The sequence below is a fragment of the Temnothorax nylanderi genome, unplaced genomic scaffold (assembly GCF_030848795.1).
Source record: "Temnothorax nylanderi isolate EJ_2023f unplaced genomic scaffold, tnyl_v1.0 TNYL_tig0188_pilon, whole genome shotgun sequence".
Taxonomy (NCBI): Eukaryota; Metazoa; Arthropoda; class Insecta; order Hymenoptera; family Formicidae; genus Temnothorax; species Temnothorax nylanderi.
This window is the reverse complement of record NW_027249250.1, coordinates 150138-168666: the sequence shown is the minus strand read 5'-3', so window position 1 is coordinate 168666 and position 18529 is coordinate 150138. Positions and strand designations below refer to the sequence as shown.

Sequence of the window (18529 nt, the reverse complement as noted above, 5' to 3'; positions counted from 1 at the left end):
TTAGGAGTATGTTCTTCTTCAGTCTCTGATTGGATTGAAGTTATGTTATGCGTACTGCATATAGATAGGACTCCTAGCTATGCGTACTCGTGTAGATTGCGTATTTTTCTTATGCTTATGCTATGTTATGTCTATGGTCTATGCATTTTGTGTGCGATGGCCTTAAGACTTCGAGTGTAGAAAGTGTAAAAAGTGTTATCAAAAGTGTAGAGCCTTCGCTGGCTCGTCTCGCACGCTGAATCTAAGAATACAGGTGTAGAAAGTGTCAAAAGTGTAATCTAAAGTGTAGAGCCTTCGCTGGCTCGTCTCGCACGCTGAATCTAAGAAACAGGTGTAGAAAGTGTTACAAAGTGTAAAAGAGTGTAAATCTTGTTAACTGCCTTTAAACGTTATAAATTATTGTAATTGACTGGATATTGACTCGAAAGGTCATTTCTGTAATAGAATCTTTGAATATGTCGAATGTGAATTGTACTTGTGCACCTTGTGCATCACGTCGGCTGAAGGCCTTAGTATTATTATTTAAATGTTGAAAATGTTACTCGAACTTAATAAAATTGCTAAATATATTAATTGGGAATCTCTTCCGTGTACAAATTGTCTCTGCGTGTTTCCATCGGCTGAGTGCCTGTAAAGTGTACATAGTACCGTAAAGTGTGTTATGGTGTAATTGTAAATAACGCTCGTAAAAATCAAATAAAATACATATATACTCAGGAATACATCCTGCTCGCTGTTAATGTCAAAGTGTAACTTAAATGTTATAGAAAATAAGACCGTCACTCGCGGATCGGTCGCGGATCTACTCCCGCTCCTAATATTACTATGTAAAGTGTGAATAAGACGTATAATGTAATGACCATGTCTGTGTCCGGGAAATTGATAATTAAAGGAAAAAATATTATTACGGAAATTATTATAAATTCTGAAAGTTTCATGTTAAATAGTATGGTTCTGAACTGTCCCTAGCTGCGTAAACTAATAGGATCATATATATGATAAAAATTGTAAACAAGTAGAAACTTACACATTGCTTTCATATAGTTTTTAAGTGTGCAAGTAGAAACTTGCACATTGCTTCCTCATAGTTCTTAAGTGTGCAAGTAGAAGTAATTATTAGTATTTTTTTTTGGCTTCCTCATAGAGGAAGCTTTGTGAACGAAGGTTTCTACTTGCACATTTAAATAGTATAAGGAAGCAATGTGTAGGTTTCTACTTGCACACTTAAAAACTATAAGGAAGCATTGTGCAGGTTTCTACTTGCACACCTAAAAATAATTTGCATACTTAAAAATTGAGACAAACCAATGTGCAAGTTTCTACTTGCACACCTAAAAACTATATGAAAGCAATGTGTAAGTTTCTACTTGTACACTTGAGAATTATGAAGAAGCAATGTGCAAGTTTCTACTTGCACACCATGATGAAGCAATGTGCAAGTTTCTACTTGCACACTATGAGGAAGCAATGTGCAAGTTTCTACTTGCACACTATGAGGAAGCAATGTGCAAGTTTCTACTTGCACACTTTTTTATTATCCTAAAACATCATTTTTTGATGTCTCATTTATTGAGACTTGAGATGTTCTAACTGTTCTCCTTAATAAAAAGAGATAGTACGAATCGTAAGTGAGTAAACTAAAGTTTAAAGTTAACCGACGTTTGTAAAATCACGATAATAGATTTTCTCGTCACCTATGAGGTACTATTGTTGACGCGTTTTTTTTTTAGTGGTTTCCCCTGTAGGCCTAATCCACGATATCTTGTTCAGACTCTATGTCTTGTTTAGACACGATGTCTTGTTCAGACTCGATGTCTTGTTCAGACACGATGTCTTGTTCAGACACGATGTCTTGTTCAGACACGATGTTTTGTGCAAACATTATATTGTTTACACACTCATCTTTGTGACAAATATGATGTCTTGTTCATATACGATGTCTTGTTCAGACACGATGTCTTGTTCAGACTCGATGTCTTGTTCAGACACGATGTCTTGTTCAGACATTATATTGTTTACACACTCGTCTTTGTGACAAATATAATGCCTTGTTCATACACGATGCCTTGTTCAAACACGATGCCTTGTTCAAATACGATGTCTTGTTTAAACATGATACCTTGTTCAAACACGATGTTGCAGACATAATTTTTTTACAAATTAACATAAAAAAATATGAAAATGCAATGAATGTGTATATCATCCTGTATGTATTATATTCTTTAAATTTAAGTTTTTATTCTTCCGGAAAAGGCAGTAATTTTTTTTCTTTAATAATCTTTAGACAATGCCTACGCATCTTTAGCATATCTGTTGAATATTTTTTAATAGATGGATTTTCTCCCCTTGCTATTGATATAGCAAATGCTGCTGCAAATATACCACACGATGCTAGGTCCGGCTGCTTTGTAACTTTTTCAAATATTACATTATTCTGGGTTAAATTAGGATATCGCTTTTTAATGTATTTTTTTTTCAACTAATGTTAGGTCGTCATAAGAATGCGTCTCAAAATACAAACTATCATATATATGAAGTTTTACACCGTCATAATAAATACAATGCCAGTGGTTACCAGCTTGACAACCTCCAACAATCTGAACATCTGGGGTAAAGATTGGATTAACCCAATGTAAACCAGTAATAAATAATACATCAACACGATTAAATTGAGTGTTATTTTCTATTATTTTCATAATTTCATTTAAAGGTCTATCATCTAGCCACGAATATTTTTCTAGCACGTTTTCTTCTAAAGTTTGTGGGGGTGGATTAATCTCTACTGTATCTGCCACTTTTACACTTTCTTTGTTATCTTTCCTAAATGTCTCATTAGTTTGTTCAGACATTACGTTGAATAAATGTTCTTCTGAATTTTTGTTTTTGTTAGAAGAATTTTCTTTTTTTAATTTTTCAAACATCTTTACACTTGATATTAGTCTCTTGTTCTGCTCGTTTAATCCGATAAAAATAGGCTTATGATCTGAGAAATAAGTTTCGTATACTCCAGCACTATAATTTATTATTTCCTCCGATATAAATATTACATCTATCTGCGTATTAAAGTTTGTAGTTGACACTTGGGTACTATTGCACGTTTAAATTGTAATTCATTTAAATGTTTTTCTAAAAATTCTCCTTTATTATACGAGTTGTAATTAAAGTCACCTATTATAATTTTTTTTTACTAACAGATTTGCTTAAAATATTATTCAATTCGTGCGTAAACATAGTTCTAGGTACTGAGGGAGATTTATAACCGGTAATGATCTCCACCTCATTTATGTTCATGCGTATCAAGTCAATATGACGCTGTTGTCCATTTATAGTTTCATCTTTTTGTATATGGTCATCAATAAATGCGTTAAGTTCCTTCCTAATAAAACATATTATTCCTTTTGGTAAACGTTTATCATAATTATCTGTTCGGAAAATAATATTAAATCCTTCAAATGTCAAATTGTCTGTTGCGATTGTTTGTGTTTCTGCAAAAATTAATAAATCTGCTTGCTTATACCATTTATCACAAGATATATTAATCAAATTTTTATTCAGTGACCGTACGTTCTGGTAAATAATTTTTATTTGGTTTCCTTTTATAATTTTGGAATACGACAATTTAAGACACTTTTCTTCTTTTAAACGTTTTATTTCTAATTCCAATAAATTATTTATTGATGATTTTTTTGGTGACGTAAAACTTCCAAGAATATATAAATCAGATAATTTTGTTACTCTACTCAGCGCTACGTATAACATTGTGTGTGAGATCGTGATAATTCGGTTGCATGTCAGCGCATGTCACGCTTTCTATAAAATAATCGCCTAAATAATTTCGCGTTAAGGGAATACCTCGCGGCACGTTATAGCATGGATCTTTCGTTACTTTCCGAAAGTTCGCTAATTGTTAGCAACAACACAGCCACGGTCGACCGGTCGCATAAACAAAGTCGAACGACGACGCTCTCACAAAAGAAAGATCCCTGCTATAAACAAAACAGTTGAAACCATGTAACGACCCCGCCGGGGCGTCACGTGAAAACGGTGACGTCGGTTCTATGACGTAGGGCTCCGATGGCCAATCACCCTCCCGAAACTGGTGGTACCCAGCCTGGAGGGAGTTTCGCCTCGGAGGTGATAAAGGGATCGCCGCTGCGCCGCGGAATCGATTTCTCTCGCAGATCACCGCTAGTACACCGCTTTTCTAAACCGCCTTGCTATACCGCCGCCGTTTCGCACTCGCTTGCTGAACCGCTTCTCGCTGCTCTCGCCGTGCTCAACTCTGTGCGCGCTCACGGCACTTGCCTAAAAGTAACCTGTGTTAACTGTACATATTTGACATTATAAACGCTATTTTCTCTGTACTTGCTGTGTCTTCTCTTGTGGTTGTCTTTACCTCGCGCCATCCCGCGCTAACGCGTGCCCCCGAACATTCTGGTCCTTCGAGCCGGATCATCGCCGGCAACCGCGATCGGGAGTGCCTAAAACAGAAGACACCATGAGTCTTGACCATAGCGCCATGCTGAACAGCCAACACGAACTCTTCGTACGCATCTCCAACGCAGTCGAAAACCTGAAGAAGATGGGTCAGGCGAATATCACCCTCTCTGCCGTCGAGACTCGCATTCGCCTCCTCGACGACCACTGGGCGAAGTTCGAGAGCCAGCATGACCTTGTTCGGGCCTGCTACAAGGACCGCTACGCTGAGAGTGAGTACGCAAAATTAGACTTACTCGACCAAGCCGAGAGCGCTTACGTGCTCCAGCGTAGCATCCTGTCCGAACAGGCGAAGCTCTTCAAGGCCGCGTCGGCTTCCGCGTCCGTCACGGCGTCAGACCAGGGGGGCGAACACGCGCCTCGCGTCTCGCTGCCCCGTATCAACTTGCCGCAATTTTCGGGCGCCTACGAGGACTGGCCATCTTTCCGCGATCTCTTTCGGTCGGTCATCGGCGACAAGCCGGCGATTCCGCCAGTCGAACGGCTGCACTACCTCCGCTCGTGTCTCAAAGGGCCGGCTGAAAAATTAATAAGATCGTTAACCATTACGGGCGAAAATTACGATCGAGCGTGGGCGCTACTCTGCCAGCATTACGAGAACAAGAGGGAGCTGATACGCTCCAACTTCGCCACGTTTACCGCCGTGGCGAAGATGAAAGCCGCTACCGCCGACGAGCTCAGCCGCGTCCATAACGCCGCCACGTCCGCCGTGAATGCTCAAGAGAGCATTGGGAGGCCCATAGCTTCGCACGGCATGGACCTTTTCAACCACCTCGTCATCGAACTGTTCGACTCGCGAACGCGTCTGGAATGGGAATCCTCCTCGGGAGATTCCTTCGAACCGCCGTCCCACGATACGCTGATGAGCTTCATCTCCAAACGGATTCTCACGTTAAACGCCGCGAATCCGAAGAACACTACCAAACCCGCGAGTGAACCGTCACGGTCCGCGAAAACCCACGTCGCGAAGCGTTCCGAGCCTTCTCAGTGCCCGCTATGCAAGGGGAAGCACTCGCTCATGGGGTGCCCCGACTTCAAGGCCAAGACAGCCAGTGAGAGGAAGACTGTGGTCGAGACCAATAAACTCTGCTACAACTGTCTCGGCAATCATCTGGTGGTGAAGTGTCAGTCTACGCGAAACTGCTTCACATGCAACTTGCGTCACCACTCGATGTTGCACGACGCGTACGTTTCCACGCCGAAACCTGCCGCGGAAGTCAGCGCGCTTTCCGCCGCCGGAAAGACCGAAGACCGTAAGGCGATTCTCCTCGCGACCGCGCGCGTGACCATTGCCGACCGGCACGGAGATCCCCATGAGGTTCGGGCCCTCATAGACCAGGGCTCCGAAGTGTCGATCGTGTCGGAGTCCTTGGTGCAGCGGCTACGCCTGCCGCGATCGCGCACGCGAGTGTCTATCTTTGGCATCGGCGGCTCACACTCGGGGTCCACTCGGGGCAAGGTGTCACTGAACGTTACGTCGAGGACCACCGGGGACTCGTTCACCGCCGTCGCGTTCGTGCTTCCGCGTCTCTCGCTCTACCAAGGCTCCACGAACAAGTGCAGCGCCACGTGGCCTCATCTTCAAGGACTCCCGTTGGCCGATCCGCGCTTCACCGCCAACGACCCCGTCGAGTTGCTGTTGGGCGCTGAAGTTTGCTCGACCATCCTGGAGGATGGTCTCCGCCGAGGCGAACCGCAAACGCCAATAGCTCAGAAGACCATCCTGGGATGGATCTTGTCAGGGGGCTGCGGTGCGACCTCCCTCGTTGGTCACCTCAGCTCATTCCAAGGCACCGCCGACCGTGACTTGGCCGAGCTGGTACGCCGCTTCTGGGAGCAGGAGAGCGAACCTCCCGCTTCCGTCACGCTCACTCCCGAAGAAGAGGAGTGCGAGCAACACTTTGTGCGCACCCACGAGCGCACCCCCTCTGGCCGGTACGTCGTCCGACTGCCGTTCGCCTCGCCGCCGAAGAATCTCGTCGAGACCCGCAAGCCCGCGGAGCGCCTGCTCACCGCCATGGAACGCAAGTGCGCCCGAGATCCCCGGTTCGGAGAGCTCTACCACGCGTTCATGCGGGAGTACGAAGACCTCGGGCACATGGAAGCCGTTGCTCCGTCTGACGAGAACCTACCTCGCGGAGCGTGCTACCTGCCGCACCACGGAGTGTTGAAGGAGGCCAGCACCACCACCAAACTTCGAGTGGTGTTCAACGGCTCACAACGCACCAGCTCCGGCGAATCGCTGAACGACCACCTCTTCGCAGGCGCTAACCTCTTGCCGGCACTCGCTGACGTGCTCTTGCGTTGGCGTCGGCACCGCTACGTGATGATCACCGACATCGAGAAGATGTATCGTCAGATCTCGGTCCACCCGGAAGATCGCGACCACCAACGGATCCTGTGGAGGAGTGCCGTCGACTTGCTCGTGCGCGTTCTCCGCCTGACGACGGTCACGTACGGCCTCAAGTGTTCGCCGTGGGTCGCGATTCGAACGCTCTTGCAACTCGCCGCGGACGAAAGGTCTCGGTATCCGCGCGGCGCGATCGCCCTCGAGGAGGACAGATACGTGGACGATGTCGTAACCGGAGAGGACACAATCGACGACGCGATCGCGGTGCAAACCGAACTACGCGAGCTCTGCACGGCGGGCGGGTTTCCGTTACGTAAGTGGGCCGCGAACTCCGAGGACATTCTCGTCGGCATCCCGCGGGAACATCGCCTTCAACGCGCACTGCACGTGTGGGAGAACGACACTCACTCCACTCTCGGCCTCCGATGGCACCCAACGGACGACGAATTTTCCTTCGCGATTCGTACGCGCGCGATCACCGAATTCACGAAGAGGCGTGTCCTCTCGGAGACCGCGCGATTGTTTGATCCGCTCGGATGGCTCACCCCCGTCGTGATCAGAGCCAAGATTTTTATCCAGTCCGCTTGGTTGAAGCGACTGGAATGGGACTCCCCCCTTCCGCCGGCGGACGCTCAGCTTTGGGCGCGCTTCCTGGGGGAGCTCCCGCTTCTCGAGGGTCTTCGCGTGAGCCGCTGGCTCAACTGCGGAGCTACGGAGTCTCAGGTCGAGATCCATGGCTTCGCCGACGCTTCCGAGCGAGGTTACGCCGCTGCCGTCTACCTCCGCGTCACGAGAGGCGGCTCCACCACGCTGCACTTGCTCGTGGCCAAGAGCAAGGTTGCTCCGATTCAGCAGGTGTCCCTCGCTCGACTCGAATTGTCCGCGGCCGCACTGCTCACTAAATTAACGCGACACGCTCGCGACACTTTACATTTGCCCGCAGCACCGATCTTCCTCTGGTCCGACGCCCGAGTGACACTTCACTGGATCAAGGGCCACGCATCCCGTTGGAAGACGTTCGTGGCCAACCGGGTGTCGCTCATTCAGCGGACTCTTCCCGAGGCTCGGTGGCGGCACGTTCCCGGACGCGACAACCCGGCCGACTGCGCTTCCCGAGGGATTGCGCCCGGCGAACTGATCGGCCATCCGTTGTGGTGGACGGGCCCGGCGTGGCTGCGGGAGGACCGAACCCGGTGGCCCGACGAGAACGACGAGATTCCCGACGCGGAGATGCCTGAGCGGAAGGCCGTCGTGTCCGCCGTCGGGAGGATCGAAACGGAGCCCGACACTCTCCTTCGATTCTCTTCGCTACACCGGCTTCTACGCGTCACGGCGTGGTGTCTGCGATGGCGACGCACCACCTCCCGCACCGACGATCCCCGTCCGGACGATCGGGCGAGAACGCTCACTCCGGAAGAACTCGACACGGCACTGTTCCGTTGGCAACGGGTGGTGCAATCACTTCACTACCCGGAGGAGATCAAGGCCGTCAGGGACGGCCGCACTGTGTCGCATCGCAGTCCACTCGCCAAGCTGAGTCCCTTCCTCGACGACAACGGCGTGCTCCGAGTCGGAGGGCGACTCAAGCACGCACTGCTTCCACATGACGCGCGACACCCATTGATCGCTCCAACGTCTTCCTGGCTCACTCGTCTGCTCGTGGAGTCCTGCCACCGACGAACCCTCCACGGCGGAGTGCAACTCACGCTCGGCACTCTCCGCCTCCGCCACTGGATTCCACGAGGCAGAGCCGTGGTGAAACAGCTGTTGCATCGATGCGTAATTTGCACCCGATGGCGAGCCGCGCCTCCGCAACCACCGATGGGCAGCCTTCCACGGGCCCGGGTCATCCCGTCGCGGCCCTTCCAGCGGACCGGCGTGGATTATGCCGGCCCGATTCTCATACGCACGACCAAAGGGCGAGGACATCGAGCGCACAAGGCTTTCATCGCCGTCTTTGTGTGCCTCGTCTCCAAAGCCGTGCACCTCGAAGTAGTCTCCGATTACACGACGGAGGCATTCTTGGCCGCCCTCCGTCGTTTCACGGCCCGCCGGGGACTCTGCACGGACATCTATTCCGACTGTGGCACCAACTTCATCGGGGCTGACCGGGCACTGCAGGACCTCTTACGCGCGTCGTCATCCGACGGCCGGCGCATCGCTCACGACGTCTCCACCCACGGAATCCGGTGGCATTTCAATCCACCAGCCGCACCGCATTTCGGCGGACTCTGGGAGGCGGCGGTGAAATCCACCAAGTTCCACCTGAGGCGAGTCATCGGCGAAACGACCCTCACCTTCGAGGAAATGGCCACCTTCCTCGCTCAGGTTGAGGCCTGTCTGAATTCTCGGCCGCTTCAGGCCTTGTCCGATGACCCAGACGACGTCACGGCACTGACCCCGGGGCACTTCCTTATCGGGGCTCCCTTGCTGGCAGCTCCTGAGCCGTCACTGGGAGAGAGGCCGGACAACACCTTAACTCGATGGCAGCTGGTGCAAAAGATGCGCGATCATTTTTGGCAACGGTGGTCGCGCGAATGCATCCAGCATCTCGCTTCCCGACCAAAGTGGCTATCTGCTGAGACCACCCCGGATGTCGGCTCACTCTGCCTGATGCGGTCCGAGCTCGCTCCGCCGAATCGATGGCCCCTCGCAAGGATCATCAAGCTGCATCCTGGAGACGACGGCGTCGTCCGCGTAGTGACCGTCCGCACGGCCGCCTCCGAATTCGTCCGGCCACTCGTCAAACTTGTGCTGCTTCCCGGGGCCGCTGGCTCCACCACCACCGTTGCGGACGCGTGAGCTACAAAACCATCCGTTGCGTTAGTTTTCGCGGTTCGCGCTACTTATGTCCGTCGGTTATTATTGTCACTTCGCGTAATTGTCACTGTCGGCCTTCCGCCAATGCACTCCGTGCACTTCACTTAATCGGTGATGTCGGCCTTCCGCCAATGCACTCCGTGCACTTCACTTAATCGGTGATTTCGGCCTTCCGCCTTAACTTAACACACACTCGCGTCACATCACTTCACGGCACCATGTATATACCGAAAAACATACATAGAAACATATCGTGCGAAATATGTTTCTCGCTCGAGATTCTCGCGTGTTATGACAATGCGCAGCCGCGCACCTCGCAACATGGCCGCTCGCACTCGCGCCGGGATTGCGATCATCAGTAATCGATCGCTAATCGATACTTCGTGCCGCGACTGCGATCGCCTCAGCGAGCGCACCGTCTCGTTTCGTCACCATATGACGAGGCGGGCGGGAATGTGTGAGATCGTGATAATTCGGTTGCATGTCAGCGCATGTCACGCTTTCTATAAAATAATCGCCTAAATAATTTCGCGTTAAGGGAATACCTCGCGGCACGTTATAGCATGGATCTTTCGTTACTTTCCGAAAGTTCGCTAATTGTTAGCAACAACACAGCCACGGTCGACCGGTCGCATAAACAAAGTCGAACGACGACGCTCTCACAAAAGAAAGATCCCTGCTATAAACAAAACAGTTGAAACCATGTAACGACCCCGCCGGGGCGTCACGTGAAAACGGTGACGTCGGTTCTATGACGTAGGGCTCCGATGGCCAATCACCCTCCCGAAACTGGTGGTACCCAGCCTGGAGGGAGTTTCGCCTCGGAGGTGATAAAGGGATCGCCGCTGCGCCGCGGAATCGATTTCTCTCGCAGATCACCGCTAGTACACCGCTTTTCTAAACCGCCTTGCTATACCGCCGCCGTTTCGCACTCGCTTGCTGAACCGCTTCTCGCTGCTCTCGCCGTGCTCAACTCTGTGCGCGCTCACGGCACTTGCCTAAAAGTAACCTGTGTTAACTGTACATATTTGACATTATAAACGCTATTTTCTCTGTACTTGCTGTGTCTTCTCTTGTGGTTGTCTTTACCTCGCGCCATCCCGCGCTAACGCGTGCCCCCGAACACATTGGCTTTGTCATACGGTAATTATTTCTAAAATCAACACATACTTTTTCGTAAGTTTGACCTTGGCTTCTATGGATTGTCATAGCTTCAGCAGGTGTAATGGGAAATTGTTCCCTTACGATTTGATATCCCATTCTCTCATTGACGTTCAATACGACAGATAGCGGTGATAGCGGAACTAAACACATTTCCATATAATTTTCAGTTATATATTTTATATATGGTCTTCGTTGTTCCACGCCAATTTTATTATTATTAAAATCAAGCCATATTTTAATTGGTTCATTTGTACCTGGTTTAAATGTTATATTTTTCAATATACCACAAGCTCCCCCCCCCGTTAACTAGGCCTTCTTCTACATTTATATTAGTAATTATCATGTATTTGATACCTATTTTTAATATAACTTTGAAAGCCAAGCCACCACATTCTGTTCTTTTTCTTTTTTTTAATGACGTTAGTAATTTATTTCTTAATTTACTATTAACTTTTCCTAAAATTGTATCTTTGGCTATAAATTCATAAGCTATACCATCTTTTAAATCGATTTTTAATTGATTAAAACTATCAACTGAGTGATTATCAGCATATAATCTAATTGCATCTTTTGGAACGTATTCTTCTGTCGTTTCTCTTGACTTAATTAAAGCAATATCATTTTCACACATTGTTCCTTTTGCAAGGTTGTTAAGAGCTTCAATAAACGTTTTATCCTCTTTTTGTCTCATTATTTCTGTTAACTGAAAGAATTCAAATTCATTCCATAGAACATTTTCCGAAAATACGCTTAACATGCAAGATTTCGGACAAAGATATATTGAAGTATCCATAACCGGTGGTAATTGATAAAGATCACCGACCACCAGGACAGAAACTCCACCAAAGCTTTTATCACGACCCATTATTTGTCTTAATCTTGTATCCACTCTACTAAACATTGTACTACCTACCATAGATATTTCGTCTATAATTAATAATTTTAATTCTATTAAATTATCTCGAATAGTATTTGCCACATCTGCTGACAATTCTGGCATTTGCCCTCCGTACTGTGTTACCGGTAAAGCAAAAGTAGTGTGTAACGTTCCACCACCTATTAGAAATGCTGCTTTTCCTGAAGGAGCACATAATAATATTTTGACCGAATTGTTTTTTTCTCCAGGTGTCTCGTTGAAATAATCCAATAATAACTGATAAATCGCGTTAATAACTGTGCTTTTTCCAACCCCTGCTGATCCGCTGATGAACAGTTTAATTGGTAAATTACCAGTTTTGAAACAATGTAAAACGTGTATTGTGATTTCTCTCTGTTTGTCGTTTAATTTTTGAAGAATATTCATCATTTCTTCTTTAGTCGATTTAGGTGGACTACTTATTTTTCGTTTAGTGTTCTTTGAACAATCTGTTACACCTGTTTGACCGAATATATCTATCTCTTGCTCTTTCGGAATTTTTGTATTTATGAAAGATTCTACCTCTTCATCTTCTACATCTTGTTGATCTTGCTGTGCGTGAGCCAACGCATTATCAAGTTCTGTATCACCTATTACTGCAAATTGTAATCTATTTTTTTCAATTAAATGAATATTTTTTTTATAAAGTGTTTCACAATTTTGTGTCTCCACATCATCTGTTTCATTTTTCCAAGGTAAGAACAACAAAACCTGTTCTCTGAAATAATTATATCGGTCTTCTTGCAATTTGTAACGACGAAATCTAATAATTTTCTGTTTTTTTCGTTCTCTAATTTCAATGTTTTCATTACATTCATTTTCACTATCACTTTGGTATGTAGTTCTTTTCTCTTCATAGTTCGCTGCGAATTCGGCAAGACAAACATCAGACAATTTTTGATAATTCCGATTCTCGTATTTATCAATTATATTTTTGTAGTATATATCTGTTGATTTATCACTCATTTTTTTTAAACGTTTGTCATTTTTTAACATACGAACACGTTCTTTTTGCGGTGCAGTGTTAATATAAACAATAGCTCTACTGCACAATGAAAGTGGTAAGCCAAGGACATGATAAACAGCTTCTTGTGCAGACATAGTATTACCGTTTATAAAAACGTTTGCGATTTTTCTAAACTTCTGTCTAATATTCAAATTGCCATTTTCTAAATCTTTTGCTGCTTCTTTTAGTAATCGTGATAGTCCTGCGTCAACTTTTGTGACGTAATTAATCATGTATGAAACACAACTGTATGGATCTAAAACAAATTGTATATCCATGTTTGATTCAAGAAGAGTCAATATAGTTTTATTGTACGCATTAATTGCAACTTCGTTGCTTTGTCTTTTCAAGAATATCTTAGTTCTTGATAACGTACTTCTAATTGTTTGAATATAATTCTTTTCCGTCATTTCTAATCGTTCCAACATGTCTTCGAAAGATATGAGTATATTTTTTTCAAAAAATAGTTGCATTAAATCTCTTATTTTTTTTATATTGGTTTTATCATTTTTTGTTTTCTCATTTTCTCCTAGTGGTTTGAGAATCATAGTTTCTTTCATCACAAACATTGGAATATTGAATCGACATGAAAATTTATTTTTTTGACCTTTGTAACATGTTGATTTGTGCCGATGTATTTGCAAACGTATCAATGGATTTTTATCATCGTAAGCACATGTAATGATTTTATCTATCCACTGTATTAACTTTTTATTCGCCTCTTCATTTTCTTCGTCGTAAATCGGTGCATTTTTGCAATATAAAAGATTATGTGTATGAACTGTACCTCTTGCTTGAAATTCTCGCCTCTGAAAATGGTCAACTACATAGTTTTCTTCAAATGGGCCATATTCATTCTGTAATATAGACATAATCAAATTGAATCTTTCCTCTATATATCTGACACACGTCACAGGATGTTCTCTTATTAATTTTGTTTTCTCTGCCATGTCTAAGTGTATTGCTTCATATGTACTGATGTTTTTATTTTCTCGTATTTTGTACAAAATTTTCAATAAATTAGGGTTTTTATGTTCGTATGCGGAAGCCGTAAACAACAATGAGGGAATACCACATTGTCTAATCATACTAAGTAAATGTTTTTTCTTGTTTTCCCAATACGAGGGTGACGAACGTACTTGTTTCAAAAATTTGTATCCATCATTATAACGGATAGAATCATTTAAAAAATTAGAGTCTTTAATTTCTCCAGCAGTTAAGTTATTGTTTCTCTTCACTCTCCTTAAACAAATATTTATGTTGGACATTACTGACTTTTCTAATTTTTGTTTAGCCATAAATAAAATTCTTGTAGGTTGACACGATCTTCTATCTTTGTGTCTTGCTTCAAATTTGATTCGTTGAGAGTACGTCAATTTATTTCTCTTGTCTAGAATTTCTCCTCCAAATATTCTTGGAAAACACAATTCATCAATATTTTCGGTTAAGTGCCAAGGTATTGGATATTTGCCTTGTCCCGGAGCTATAATTTGAATATTTGTCGATATTTCTTTGTTCCTATCGACAATAAGAACTTCATCATTTGGTTCGAAATATTCGGACTCTTCTGAATCCGATTTATTTTCTGGATTTTCTACATCATGCTTTTTTATATTAGTGCATCTTTCGTTTTTATCATCTTTATCGACAATAAATTCTAATTCTGCAGTTAAGTTTCTGTTATATTTTTTGAAAAAATTCTCATCAATGTTTACATTATTTTTTCGATACAAAGGCGTTTGTTGTAAGTATTCCAAAGCCTCACAAATTTTAGCTGGTTTAATAGTTTCGTACATGTAATCAGACTTGTGCTCCGCGTGCCTTTTCAACTTTATTTGAATAGTTGACATTTCATCAAAAGTTCTAGGTAAAACATTAACCATCTCATTAATTTCAACTGGAACATTAACTATACTTCCCTTTAATGATAATTGAGGGTTAATAGCATATGGTTGCAATGCTTTAATTTGCATGAACGGAATATACGGAGATACCATTCGTTCTTCAAGTGCTGTCAAACTAGTTACAACTTTTGGCATATTTGGCAATTTTAAATCTGTATTTGCTGCTGTTTTTGGAACATCTCCTGATGTAATATATTTTTTACATGTCAAACAAACGTATTCAGATGAGTTATTGACAATTTTGTTAATAAATTCATTAATAGTCATTTTTTTCCCATTAAACTTATTTCGTATTTTATTAATATTAAAACGTTCTACTGATTTTAAGAAAAACAAATTTTCACAACACAAACATACTATATCTGGACCCAATTTTCTGTTTTGCAAAAAGTTCATTATCAATACATTATGATAATATTTATTATCTTTGAGGCCAATTTTAATCTTGTTATGAACAGAATTGCTGTATTTTTCTCGATATCTAAAAAAATCGTCGAGTCTTAATAATCTCTTGCATTCAATGTCGCGTTTTCTTTTTTTTACGATAAAGTTGAAATCTTCACGCAAAATAATAATCCTATCTCTGTTTTTAATTTGTTCACTTATCCGGTAATCTATATCTTCTCTTCTAATTTTTATTCTTTTTACATTTTTCTCCTTTTCTAATTTTTTATATGACGATTCTTTTCGAAGACTTTTTATTCTTTGCAGATTCTTTTCTTTCTCTGCTTCTTTATACACCAGATTTTGACGAGTTTCTGTCATTCTTTGCAGATTTTTGTCTTTCTCTGCTTCTTTATACATCAAATTTTGACGTGTTTCTGTCATTCTTTGCAAATTTTTTTCTTTTTCTGCTTCTTTATACACCAGATTTTGACGTTTTTGTATTATTCTTTGCAGATTCTTTTCTTTCTCTGCTTTTTTATACACTAAATTTTGTCGTTTTGTCGTTATTCTTTGTATATTCTTTTCTTTTTCTCGTTTACTATACGAAGGATCTTGTCGTAGTCTTTTCATTCGTTCAACTTTTTTTCTTTTCTCTCTTTCTCGATGTATCTCTTGTTTTCTTTCATTTGCAATCTTATTTGTAAATTCATCTTTCTTAATATCATTAATATCACTCTCCGTTATACTTTTCCCATCGTTCAAAGAACAATTACGTTTTCGTTTCATGTTTTTTTGTATATTTTGTAATTTACTTATCAAATTTCTGTTTTAAAATAATTTTTCGGGTTTTTAATTTATTTTTTTAAATGTCAAGCAATAATTAATTGATACAATTTCTAAAAAAATGCTAATATACTTTTTTATTTTTAAACACGTATTATGTATACTCACTTACCCTTCTAGGGTTAATTATGTGATTGTGCCGTTCTATATTCGTTCAACGAGATGATATTTGGATCCGACAAAAACTTATTCGTTTTACGTAGGTCTTAAACCAAAAAACGTCTATTTACATATACGATACCATAAGCCAACCTTAAACCAATATTCATAGTCGGATCTTATTTCAAAATTTTCGTACAAAAATTTTCATATATGGTCGCATATAAATATATATTATTAGAGGAAAGTACCCGATTATGAGATACCATATCTATTTTGTGTGATTGCCGGAAGTCTATGGGCAGAATTGAAAAATATAGTAGGTCATTTTGAAGGGAATTTAATAAGCTTTAAGATGCTGAAATAAAATTTAATTTAAATATTAATTTTGCTGAAAATTAGAAAAATGTGAAAAATGAGCTTTCGGCAAAATCGCAAAAGTGTGCTCCTAATATGAGAGACCCCGGGATATCGCTAATAAAATGCAAAATACATGATATTGCAATTAAAAAACTTTATTTAAAGTTTTTTAAAGACAAATGTAATGGAGAAGCATATTTGCAACAATTGTAAACCCACTTATACTCAATATTGTACCTAATCTTCCCCCTCCACTCTTCCCTCTCAAATCAAGGTCAGCACAGTCTTATAAATTCGTATAAACCTTCCCTTAACGTTAATATAGTATTTTCTTTTCTTTTATTACTATACAATAACTTTCATACTCCAGCAACCCAGGAGTACCCTGAGTATCTCATGTTACGAGCACCGCGCCTTGCGGTTTCACGATCACCAAATCTAATCTCTACAATTGAGCAACTCAACATATCCCGTATTTTCCTATTAATACGACCTTACTCTATCGCTGCATGCAGAACTTATTGCCAAATATTTATTAATTATATAATAAACAAGGTTTAAAGACTCATATCCATGGCACTTGACAACATCCAATTTCATAATTTCTTTCTCTGCAACGACTACACGCACGATCAAACAATGAATTTTCCACTAAATAGGTTTTACCCTAAGGGCAATAAGTTCATGGTGGAACCAACAGATAGGGCCTATTAGTTTAGCAGAAACCTCGCTGTCGCATATTAGGAGCCTATCTCATAATAGGGGACTTTCCTCTATATATAGTTTATATAGATTATATCTCATAATGTATCATACCATACATGTTGTAATATAATGTAGTATGTTATTATATATGGCTTTATATTTAGTCATGTATGGTCATAATGAAATGTTGAAGAAGCAATGTGTAAATTTCTAATTCTGTTTCTTCAGTCTTTTCTACCCTTATTTCATATATTATTCTTTAATATTTAGTTAATTTGTTCTGTAGTTATAGCCGTTTAAATTTTCGGGGGACGTCGTCCGCCCTGAGTCGTCCGCCCCGCGTTGTCCATAATTTTTCAAAGTTAAGTGTGCCCACAAAATGCAATTTAAAAATGTTTTTTTCTGTTTTCTTTTACAACATTTGATTCCTTTTATTTTTTTACATATAAAATTATCAAGGTAAAATCATCAAAAAGTGAATACTTTACTAGATATTTCATATTTTATTTTCGAAAAATAAAAAAAATTTTTTTAAAATGATAATATGAATTCAACTTGATATCTCAAAATTTGTAAAAATTAGGGCAATTACATACATTTTTTTAAACAAAAATTGAAAACTTTCTCTCTCACAATATATATGTTGCGCAATATATATGTTGCAATAAAATTTATTAAATTTGTTTATTGAAAATTTATCTCTCTCTCTCTCTCTCTCTCTCTCTCTCTCTCTCTCTCTCTCTCTCTCTCTCTCTCTCTCTCTCTCTCTCTCTCTCTCTCTGTTCTTTCTTATAATGTGCAAATATCTTTCTTTTTCTTAATAAACGGAAAGACAGAAAATGTCTGTGTCCTTGTCTAGCTGGTGTCCCGGGCTTCGCCCGGGAGTCGTTTTTCTTGAAACGACTTCATTTGTGTTTCAATATTCTTATTGTGAACAAACATAAGGAGTGTGTCGGTTTTTTTTATTTTTCAAATTTTTCGGGAAATAATTGATTAAATCTCAAAAAATTATACATGAAGAAGGAGTAGAATTTATCGAAAAGTGCTATAAAATGTGGAATTTCTCGGGGATTGCACACTTAAAAATATGAATTGGATCAATTTTCCAAATTATTACTTTCAAATGAATTCCGCACCGCGCGTCTTCTGTCGTCCACGATTGTGCAGCGCGAGCGGCACAAGAAATTAGTAAATATTTGACATGTATAAAGTTTTTAAAGCGTCAATAAGAAGTTCCGTAAAATTTAAATCAAGATTAATGTATATTATTAAAATATGTATTATTAACATTATTAATTGCATTATTTTTTAAAAGAAAAATATTATCTCATATTAGAAACCTATTTCATAATAAGGGACTTTATATAGAATAGATTATCACTGTCGGAGTCACAACAAAGGTTTTTACCCAGAAAACCGCAAGAAAATATCAAAATACGGAAAGGACCCTATTCTATAGAATTACCCATCCTAAGATT

General features: G+C 41.8%; 1 protein-coding gene across 1 annotated transcript; it reads left to right on the top strand.

Annotated features, from left to right (window-relative positions):
* The first annotated feature begins 4498 nt into the window (after positions 1–4498).
* On the top strand, positions 4499–9649 carry LOC139778562 (uncharacterized). The gene has a single exon (XM_071716549.1). The coding sequence runs from the start codon at positions 4499–4501 to the stop codon at positions 9647–9649; it is 5151 nt and encodes a 1716-aa protein (XP_071572650.1).
* Positions 9650–18529: the final 8880 nt, after the last annotated feature.